Source organism: Gavialis gangeticus, unplaced genomic scaffold (assembly GCF_001723915.1).
Source record: "Gavialis gangeticus isolate Ggan-Ray unplaced genomic scaffold, GavGan_comp1, whole genome shotgun sequence".
Taxonomy (NCBI): domain Eukaryota; kingdom Metazoa; phylum Chordata; order Crocodylia; family Gavialidae; genus Gavialis; species Gavialis gangeticus.
Genome location: NW_017729032.1, coordinates 54912896 through 54924585, shown reverse-complemented (window position 1 = coordinate 54924585; position 11690 = coordinate 54912896). Strand labels below are relative to the sequence as shown.

The 11690-nt window shown below is 38.0% G+C and overlaps 1 protein-coding gene across 3 annotated transcripts in view; it reads left to right on the top strand.

Moving 5' to 3' along the window:
* The window catches only part of DCLK1 (doublecortin like kinase 1), a 554864-nt gene that overhangs the window by 518082 nt on the left and 25092 nt on the right, over positions 1-11690 (top strand). For all 3 annotated transcript variants that reach the window (XM_019524465.1, XM_019524467.1, XM_019524466.1), the window contains 2 exons: positions 863-943; positions 7360-7473. In XM_019524465.1, the coding sequence (XP_019380010.1) occupies positions 863-943; positions 7360-7473 (195 nt within the window). The remainder of the gene's footprint in view (positions 1-862; positions 944-7359; positions 7474-11690) is intronic.

The following is an 11690-nucleotide window of genomic DNA, read 5'->3' as shown; positions in this document are numbered from 1 at the left end:
GTTTGAGATAAACCTGGATGAATGTAGTATCAGAATTAACTGATTTGGGTCAAACCAGTTTAAGCAATATCTGTCCCAGACCCCCTGCTAGTTTAAGTTAAATCAGATTCCCCCAGCATCCCGGCATGCTCTCTGGCTGGGCAGGGCTCTCTACTCCATAGCAAGGCTGGCCCCTCCCCTCTGCTCCCTGGCTGCAGCTCCAGCAGAAACTTGCAGGCACAGCAGTGTCTGCCTGGCTTCCTTCAGCTCTCCCTCTCCCCTCATCACTCCCTGTTAAGCAGGGATCCTCCATCCCCTCTGCCTTACACAGACACCTCAGCATTAGCTAGCAGGCCACATACTGGCTACAGTCTGTGCTGTGAAAGACAGCAGTGAGGGCTTAGGGCTTTTTGGAGATAATCAACAGCTCAGCTGCTAATGTCCCTCCATTCCTTCTTTGTTTAAGAAGAGCTTGAACTAATAAGAGAGGCTGTTTGTTTTCTGGTGGGGTGATAAATTCTGATAACAAAGCTGATAAATGCTCTATTATCAAGGAGGGGACGGAACACCTCCCTAATCCTGCCAGGGCCTGTCCACACCCCTCTCAACTCAGCCCTGTGGAAGGGAAGGGAGGACTGCTCTAGCACCCTCCAGCTTCTAGCCTGAGCCACTGCAGGCATTGTCTGTATATCTGGGATGTCTGGGTGATTACAAACAGATTTAGCCTAGTCAGGTTAGACTAACCTGCAAAGACTGAATCAATGCAGGCCTTTTGAATGTCTGTCCCTAGCATTAATGCAAGCAACTGAAAATCCCTTTACCAAATAGAATCTTTGCCCCATAAAAATGTACTTTAAACTGGACATGATACTCCATTTCACAGGAACTTATCACAATGATGCTTCAAGTAGATGTAGATCTGCGATTCTCAGCCCTGCAAGTTCTCGAACATCCGTGGGTTAATGTAAGTAATTTGAAGATTACAGATTTGTGTTTTCATTTTTATCTCTTTCTTTATCAGTTTCCTTTAAGTACCTTTTGGAATCAGTACTTTCTAAAGTTGCCACAGGTTTCAGTGCAAATGAAAGTGCTATCTTAGGACACAGTTATCTTAGGACAGCTATCTTAGGACACAGTTAATATTTTAGGATACTCTTATGCATGTATAATATGTAAGTGTACGTGTTTGTGTGTGTGTGTAATTCGGTTTAATACTTTTCTCTGCCTGCTCTATCCAAAAGAGTTTTCTTCAGATAATACAGTTTCAAAAAAAGGAAAGTTTGGAATTCAAATATAAACTCTACTTAAAGTAACTGAAAAAAATTAAAAGGTGTGAGGGTAATGTATTATATGCCTGAATGACAACAATGAATAGGATATCTACGCAGCAAATGCTCAAGTTATATATATTCCTCAATCTGTTGTCCAAATCAAGCAGTTTTCAGTTGTAAATACTTTTAAAATGTACTGTATCTTTTCTATATAATGTAGGTTGTTATTCAGAACAGTATACAGTTAGAATCTTTGTATATTTAAGTTTACTTGGAGCCAAAAAAAAATTTCTTTTTTTCCTTCTTGCAAGATGCTTTCTTTGTAACAAGTGTTACATCAAAATCAAATAAATTTACAGTAGGTACAGTTATCCTAATGAAAGCCTGCCATTCTCCTGGTTGTGAATACTTAGACCAAATTCTGCAGGTTTTGTCTGCCTAATTATTCTTTCATAACAGGCCACAGTGGGCAATAAATCGTGCTCAGCTATATATGCTAACCACCATTCCCAGCTAGTCAGGATAGAAATGCCTTTACCTTTGACTTGTGAATGTATTTTCCAGATAGGATTTTTGGAAATAAAACTTTATTTCTGAGTCCAGTTCAAGAAAGCACTTATGCACATGTGTAAATCCATTCCCATGTTAGGTATCACAAATGCATGTGCTTAAACACAATCACGAATCATTCAAGCCAATGAGAAACAAGCATATGGGTGAAATGAAATGCATGCTTAAATGTTGCCTCAAATAGGGATGCTTTCCTGAACTGTGTGTATAAAATAATTCAGAAATGAAACTGAGAGCCCTGTTTGCATACAGAAGCAGAATAGTTCAATGGACTTGGAGTTAAAGGACACAGATTCTGTTGCTAGCTCTATCAACAGCAGAGTCATTGTAGACAAGATTTTAAATCTCAGTCTTCCTGTCTCCAAAATGGGGATGATAATATCTCCCCGTCTTTATAAAGTGTTTTGAGATGTACAAGTGAAAGTTTTAATTATTTTAGCAAACTTTTATACAAGAACTTTGTTTTTCTAGAAAAAAAATGAATCCTAACCAATGTTAAGCAGGAGGTAGGGTGGAGCAGCACATTAGAAACTAACTGGTTCAGAGAAGCGTAAGTCATTGTAGGTGACAGCCTACTTCCTGTCTTCTGCCTGACTTCAGACTAACATGTGTAATGGCCTCTGTCTACCCATGTAGCATTTGGAATAACACTGCATTTTTCTAATAAATTTGTTTAAATAGGTTTCCTTGCTACCAAATACTATGCACTAAGTACTGTATTTATTCTTTTGAGGCTGGTAAATTTAGCACTAAAATCCTGGGTAGTAGAACCACTTGGAAAATAAAAACTTTTGTGATTAATTTCAGTAAAACATTTTCTCTCTTTGATCAACATTTTGACAGAACTTCCTGACTGTGTAAAAGAAGAATGTTGTAGCCTGTAAATAAGCATTCAATTTTATAGCTATTTTCTATGTGATTACTTTGTAAATTGTTGACATTCCTGGAATTTAGTACGACAGCTTCAGTAGGAGCCAACCCTTATTTCAGCTTCAGTTTTTGCAATAAAATAGCTGGAATCCTCTTAGAAACAACATAGCTTGTTATGGTCAGAATCAGACCAGTAAAGCAGTTCCTATATCAGTAATATCCCAGCTGTTTTCAATTTAAAAAACAAAACCTGAAAATATTTTGGCCTGTTGCCAGTGACACAGATGGAGATCATGGATTCTAAATGCAATCAGCAGCAGTTCTGTGCCCCCGCAATTTGGTTTATTTTAATTTGTCTCTCATATACAGTACACTTAGACCTAGAAACAAATCCATTGGTTTATACTTCCCCAACTGGGACCCCAACTGTTTCCTTTACCTGCTTGGATTCATTGTGAAACTGAGAATTTATAAAAGAGGTTGGGGCCTTGGGGGTTCATATTTTAAACACTGGAAATATTATATAATCTGTAGTACCCCAACAGCAAGTTCTGGTACAAATGTACACTGTTCTTGATGCCTAAGTAATAAATAGCTTTAACTGATTATAATGCAATTAGTTATAATTGTGAAAACACTAGATTATATTTTGTAATGCTCTGTTCTAGTGTTTGGCCCAAATATTTTTTTCTTTTTCTTTTAATTTTTTCTTTCTTTTCTATATACTGTCCTAACAAGGATTAGGCAACTTGTAGCTTTAAGACATTTCCTTAGCTACTTCTGCCCTGGAGGCCTGTGTGTGAAATAAATGAGTAACCAAGCAGTAAACAATAATAAACTGAGCATTTATAAGGAAGCTTGTTTAAAAAGACATTTCTTATTTGGCAGCTGCAGTATTTTTGGTCACACCCTAGGACACTGCCCAAAGAATAATCTCGTTGTAATCCTTAAAGGAAACAAGAGTCAAAAGGCCTTTCCGGGGCTTTTATTTGCTCTAATTTTCTTCTGTTATTTATATAATGACCTCTTCATCTGGCACATTTAGACCTGGAAAGAAAACCTCTTGTGACCAGCTTCTGAAATGGATCTGAATGCTTCAGGGCAGTAGGAGTCTGGCAATTCTGAGTCTTACTTAGGCTTTTTAGCATTGTTTCTTTTTCTGTGGGTCTCTGTGTGTCCTGTCATATAGAGCAATGCAAATATGAAACCAGTGTTCATTGTATGCATGGATGATACCAGCAACCTCTGTCTGGCCCTTTTTCATATTTTAAAACAGAACAAAGAGGGCACTTTGTAGAGCTTGATAAGAAAATCGAATTGTCCCAGGCAGCTAACAGCATAGTAAAAAATCCAAGACAGTCTTTTGTAACAGTGAAGAAATATACACTGCAGTAATATCTTTCAAATTCTAGGCCAAGGTTTTCAAAAGTGATGAGTAATTTTTAGGTCCTTTAATTTTTCAGTCCAACTTTCAGACATATCAGGGCCTGCTTTTTAGAGGATGGGTGCTTAGCACTTTCTAAAACTTAGGCTCCTAAAATATTTATTGAAGTGAGGACCCAAAATGGCTCAGAAAGCCTGGTAACCAAAAAATAAAAAAAGGAGGCCATATTTCTAGTATTATCAATTAATTAAAGTTTGAAAGTCCCAAACACTAGAGGGGGAAAATACATGTCTGAGGGTTAAAAGAGAGGACTGGAAAGCACTTTTGTAAAGACCTTCCTTAGGGTCAGCAACTTTACAGTTACAGGAAATCAAATTCTTCTTTGGACCATTTGGACCAATTCTTGTTTATGACAGATTGGACCATCATACCATTTTAGGCTGAACATAAGGAAAAATTTCTTTACTGTCTGAGCCCCCAAGACCTGCAATAGACTCCCTCCAGAAGTGGTGCAGGCATCTACTCTGGACTCCTTCAAGAAACGTTTGGATGCTTATCTTGCTGGGATCCTTTAACCCCAGCTGACTTCCTGCCCCTAGAACGGGGGCTGGACTTGATGATCTTAAAGGTCCCTTCCAGCCCTAACATCTATGAAATCTATGAAATTTAGTCTTTCCATCTACAGCCAGACCAGACTGTGTCCACATGAGTGCAGGTGTTTGGTTCCCCAGGAACAACTAGCAGCGGCACACCTTGTGCAACTGCTAATTGTTCCAAGGGAATGCCTGTGCTACATGCCCTCTGGCGCATAGCAGGTTACCCTGGCTGGTAGGGGAGGCTGGGGCCAGCACTAAGTTGACCCCATCAGCCTTGCCTGGGGTCCTGGTGACCTCCTGGGGCTGCAGCAATGGCAATCCTGTGACTCCAGCAGCCAGGCTCCAGTTTTGAGTGGCGTGCGCTGCCCCCACGTGCACCACTCCACATATTTTTATTTTTTTGCTCAGATTTTTTTGACCCCTGGCTATCCCTGCACTGCTCCCTTTCAATGTGGAGAACAGCTAAATGTGTGGTATGTGGCACTACAAACGTACCTACAACACCACATACTACATAGCTGTGCTCATCTTGGCCAGTGTATTTTGTCTTCCCACAATTCCCTGTGGGCCTGATATTGTTCCTCATTTCCTCTTAAACTGTTAGATAACACTGCTGTGAATTATTATACAGCTGCCATATCATCCTAGATGTGTTTCTGTTTTAGTGTCAGATGAAGTAATTCCAGGAAAGTGTGTGTGTATGTACACACACGTGCTTATTTTTAAGGTGTTTTAGGATGAAAGGTGATATACAGTAAACATCATGTGGAAGCAAAAGTGGTTACAAAATTTAGCAATGACAGATTCATTACCATTTTAAAACTGCCACAGCAGCTTGAGCACATTGTGGTTTAAAAACAGGACCCTAGGATATTTGCCTCTGTCAAATCATCGCTGGAGTTCTGGGCAGGGGTTGTAAATGATAAAGCACTATGCTAGTCACCAAGAATGTGGTGATCTCTATGACTCGGTCTTTCAAAAATTACAACCAAGCTGAGATGCAAGTTTGGCAGGCAGAGTATGGACTTTTTCCCAGTGAAAAAGAGTTCACTTTATAGACTGGCTTTCTTCTGGGAAAGGCAAGGTCAGAGGAATATAGGTTATTTTAGGGGTCATATACCACTGAGCTGGGACTCCCTACTGCTCAATAATCGGCTACTGTATTTTTTGCAGCTGTGCACTTGACCATGTTCTGCAAGCTGAGACATTTTGTTAAGGGGTGAGTGAGGACTTTTTTAAACAACCCCCCCAAACTAAACAAACTACAAACCAAAACCAACCTTCCTACAACTCCCACATCCCCACAAAGCACATGATTTACTGCAGCAACTGCATAATTCACAAAGTGCTCACAGAATTGCTACAGAGGCAGAAAAATGAATGTTCACAATCACTTAATGTTTTGCTCCTGATGTCTTATGCTTAAAATCTGTTTCAGTACTTAGTTTAAAGCACTTAGTTTAGCTACAGATGCAAAGCAGTGGCTTCCCTAAGCCAGTCATTTTTAATAGTCCAGGTTTACTGTTGCCTGATCTCCTGCATATCCTGTTGCTGTCGAGGTTTTGCCAATTTAGTTGGCTTTGGTTCTGCTTCTTAAGCAACCTGCTAGTTATGTTCTCTGGCTCCTGCCCTTTGAGTCAGTCAGGCCAGGTTTTTGATACAGGAAAAGTGTTCTGTATTTGGACTTCAACCTGCTAACCAGTGCGAAAAGCACAAACTACCTTGTCTTCACTAGGACTTTACCTTGTCTTACTCAAATTAGATAAAGATAAGAATGCACCAGAAAGTTTTTGGTAGTGAAGGCAATTCCTCAGTGGACTTGAACTTTATTTCCATAGAAATGTGATTACTCGAGAACAGAACCAAAGGTTTCCTGTTGAGACCCATGATCATCAAGCAGCCTCCCACGGGGGAAGACCAGAACTGGGGGAGAGGGGCTTCATTTTGTCATAGCCTTAATGTGATAATATCATAATGCCCAGCTGTAACAACAGTGATCAGTTGTGTAGCCATGCAATGAATCTGGATGAGCCTGGAGTCACTGAAACTGGTTGAGGGTTGGGGCATCTCTAGTTGCCTCCCAGATTAGTATTTGGTAAGTATTGAAGTTATGCTTGGATCCATCTGGGTGAATTTTAAAAATCTTGCCCTTCTTGATTTATTTTGAATATTTCCCTCATTTATTAAAAGAACATATTTTTTCAGCCAGATGTCCCGTCTCTGAAAATGGAACTCCAGAAGGCTTTGGGGAGGACTTAAATTGCTCAAAAAACCCAGTTTCCTTAAGACTTAAACAATGACACTGGACTTCTGTTTTTAACTCTTATGGTCTTTTTAACTACTCTTGAAATTTTTGCTTTTAGATGATTAAAACAGTTAATAGAATAAAGGCTGGGCATAAATTATCATAAGAGCGAAAGTTTAGCAATATACCATGCTTTTTAAAAATGACTGTTATCATTTAACATTGTTAAAGGTTTAAAAGAGTTAGTAGCTAAAGCAAAGAGAAAAATCAAGTGATTCTATGATGCAAACATGATAAGCACCTTTATAAATACCTTAGATAGATTCATGGAGAAGGTGACTCTGTGTTAAATTAATACTTCCTGAATCACTTCACAATCTTTTAAGGTCTTTTCCCTTCCATTTTGCATTTTCTCAGTAAAGGTTTGGGCCTTTTTCTTTACAGGATGATGGCCTTCCAGAGAATGAGCATCAGCTGTCGGTAGCTGGGAAGATAAAGAAGCATTTCAACACAGGCCCTAAACCTAACAGCACAGCAGCTGGAGTTTCTGTCATAGCAGTAAGCATCTGAAATACACTGCTGTAGCATTTTAAAATGTGTCCACAAGACCTTATGTTTAAGAGATGCCACCAAAAGAAAGCAGATAGGGTCAATCCTTAGATAGTTCTAACATTTAAACCAATATAAAAAAGTTACCTCTCTCCACCAGTTCTTTCTGTGAGTCACATTGTTACTCCACACCTCTCAGGGATTAGACATTGTGCCCAGTCCCATATTTTACTTGAAGCTCTCCCACTCAGTGGAGCAACCGCAGTGTCAGTTTAGTGGTTTGGAGTATAGACTCATGACATTTCATTTGGCAGCAGAATCATCACATGGATGAGGGCCATAAAGAGATTCATGGCAGCAGAAAGATCTTATTAAAAGAAGCAACAGTTTACAGTGAGTGAAAATTGATATAAAATTATAGTGAATTTTTTTTATAATCACCTGAGTTTCTTTGAGGATACTGAAGACAACCATGATAGCTCCCTACCGGTTGCCCTTATAGTTTTCTGCATTTCAAATGCAGAAGTGCAAAATGGTTTTATTCAGATGCCAACCATGACCACAGTTATGCACAGTTTTTTAGCCACATCCTTCCAAGCAAAGTTTAAACTGGACAGAGATTCAATAGACCTCTATACCACCTTCTGGTATGTTATGGTTACAGTCTAGATAGTCCTAAACTATTCAGTGCTTCTAAGATAATCTTGACCAAGCTTTGTTAAAATTTCAGCAGCATATGCAGTACAGTATGCATCAAAGATGAGTGTGTGTTACACCCCCCCCCCCACATGTCCGGACATTTATCCAATTATTCATCCTATGGTCATTAAACAGTAACTGTTTTATTCACATGCATGTTTACTTTCGTTTGAAAAGTTTTTTTATTGCTCATGGTAATATTAATGCTTCAGATAAAGTCACCAAAAATAGGTGACATATTGAACATAACCATTCCCATATCAGATTATTCAGTGTTCATTCCTAGCTTCCATAAATTGCAGGTGGTGTGACTGCCCATGTACCTTTCCTCGTATTGTTTCCACTTTCATGTTTCTCAGCTCCACCCCTACACTGGTGGGTTAAATCAGCATGAAGTAAACTCAGCTCAGCAGATACAATCTGACTTGCAGGTGTGAATTGTTTGTGCAGCAAAAATGGATACTCTCTCAGAAAATACTAAGTATTATAAGTATTTAAAATCTAAAGCTTGGCCTGTTTCACTATTTTTCTTTCTCCTCTGTAACCCAAACTGCCTCAACATGGAAGCAAATTATCCCTCATGCTTTTCTTAGATTATTCAACTTTCTATATCATCAGCTAACATAGTCAACATTTTTTTGTTTTTGTTTTTAAGCAATATTGCCACAGTAACTCTCCTACAATTAAAACATCATATATTCTGCACCCATTGCTCATATGAAATGCAGGTATGTTCTGAACAGCCTAATACAAACTGTGTTCCTTCTGAATGGACTGCCAGCACGCTTATCCATGAGATGTATTGCTCAGCTCCTCTTTGCAAGTGATTTCAAAACTAGAAATGAGGCTGCTTCATGCCCCTTCCATCCCTTGCCTCCTTTCTTCTTTTACTTTCTATTATATTTTTCTTTGCCCCAGTTGCTCTGGAAATGGATTATTTGCAGCAGTTTGACATTTTAGTAATGCAAAAGGCATTGTAGTGAACCTTTCCATTGACTAACGTTATACATCACAGAAATACATTTTAAGAACAGTTTCTCTAATTGATCATGGTAATATGTTTCAATTTTAAAAAGTGCATATAGTGAATATCTCCAGGGTAGACATCACACTTTGGTGTAGTTAATACTGGAGTTCTGTCTGTAAACTATAAGTATTGTTTTAAATATATGGTTATAAAAACCAGAAAGTAAGTTAATAATCTCCATTCAGTAACTTTATTAAAATCAGGGGGAGCACAAACCTTCACAGTGCATTTCAAGAAAGGTTAGTGAATGCTGATTTAAAAAGCAATTATCTTTATTTTCTATCTATAGTGCATTAAACACAACTTAAGTAACATAAATCAAGTTAAAGCAAAACTACAACAAAGCCCTCTAACTATTGTGCCTACATTTAAAAAGAAAATTCAGTATAAGTTTGGAATAGGAAGTCATTAACATTTTACATCTGGGACTCTCCTTTTTAATTACATACAATACCAAATATAAAAGATGCAGATTTTATTAATTAAAGCTGCTCTAACTTTATAATTTACAAAGTATGTATATATAGGTACTGTAGTGCGCTAACTTTTGTTCAGCACTAAACATGTTTACTAAGAACATGCTGACCCTTTCTTTAAAAACATCTGGTATATGGTGCTTTCGCATGCACTTGCCATAACTTTGAGTAAATGCTTGTGTACATATATAAAAAATGTGTGCTATATATTATATAACACATCCATGTATTTGTGTGCAGGGTACATTAACATGTATATATTTGCATAAATAACCATATCAAATGCAAGTTCTAGAATCACTTTGAGTTTATAATATCATTTGTACAGAGAGATAATATACTATATTTAGTTTTTAAGATAACTTCTCAGTGATACTTTTTATTATATAAATGCCCTTGTGGTTAAATTTGCCACAGTGCAGAGGTCTCACATGGGACTCGTATGCACCAAATACATCTTTAATATGAGGGATTAAATCCATAAGGACATAAAGATCTGTGTGGATCAACTCAGCTGACAATTATTTTATCCCTTGTTTGTGTATGTCTGTCTGTCTTTCTTTTTCTTTTTCTGTTTCTTTCTCTTTCTTTCCTTTCCTTCCTTTCTTCCTTCTTATTTTTAGGTCAGAAAATCTGCAGTTATATTATAAACACACACATACACTCACACACACACACGTGTATGTGGGCTGCCAATTCCCTCACAAAAATCTAAATATATTACACCACCCCCTTTTGCTAAGGCATACATTTTCTTACTTAAAATAGCTAAACTAATCTTTAGTAAAGGTTGTATTTACTTCTTGGGACCCTAATCCTGCAAACTCTCATGGATGAATTTAAGCTTTGAGTTTTCATACATTGCAAAAGAGCCAGCCAGGATCTTTTTACAAAGGATAATTCTCTCAGTAGAGATATAGCACCTGTATGTGGCCTGTATCAGTTTGTGTGAAAGAAAATACGCCCATAAACTAATGAAGTTGTGCTGGCAAACTATTTTAAGTTTAGACCAAGCCTTTTCTATAGTACTGAAGTGAAGTGATTGCATAAGTGTTTGCAGGAGCAGTACCCTAAAGTAACTTTATGACCAAAATCTTTAATTTGTGGTTCTGTGATTGCATTTTTCATGCTTATAAATCTGATACTGCCTGAAAAATGTGAAAAGCAATTATTTTAAAAACATTGTTTCAAGTTAAGGACTAGGATTTTTCATGCAATTCTCCAAGGATGTCATCACAGTGCTTCTTTGAATATTTTAAACTGGAGACATAACTGCTTATTCTGTCTAGTCACTAAAGTGAAGAGCTGGTAATTATTTCTCAAAAAAAATAGAGTTTGAAAGAACTAATCTTTTTATTAAACTGAACCCTATAGGTTTTTAATGACTTTGAAATAATTCAGGGGACACAGAAATATTTTTTTTAAAATGACTTACTCTTCAGTATATTAACTGAGCATAGTTTAATTTGTGTTCCTGTCTGAAGTGTTACAGCTTTGCTTCCGTGTTGCTACTTTGTGCTTTTCTGGCATTCTAAAGACAGAAGAAAAGACTAATGATAACTTTATGTTAAGGTTGTGTGAGGTCCCTAACTTGACTATGGGAGCGAATTCCAGCTTGAGGCACAAAGGAACCATGTAGCATAAAAAGACAAAAACTGTTCTGGCAGCTGATGGTCTGCAATGTGCCTAGCGATGGGACCCAGCTCCTCCTAGTCCACAGCACTCTGCCTGTCACAGGCAGCCTCTAGCATCTGGGGAAACCAGCTTGGTGCTGTCTTACCGAAGGGGTGGGGGAAGGGAGGGAGCAAGGTTATGCAAATTCATTCTAGTAATTACAAAATAAAATTAAAACTGACCATTTTACCAGTGAGCTCTAGGGTGTGAGGGGAAGCAACCAGCCTTAGTCTGTTAGTTTTGCTCTGCTTGAAGAAGAACCCGTGACTTAAACGTCACTTTATATCTATTGTGGTTTGTGGTTCTATAATTATTATTCATAAACTGGATTTCTTAGCCTGTAGTCTCCA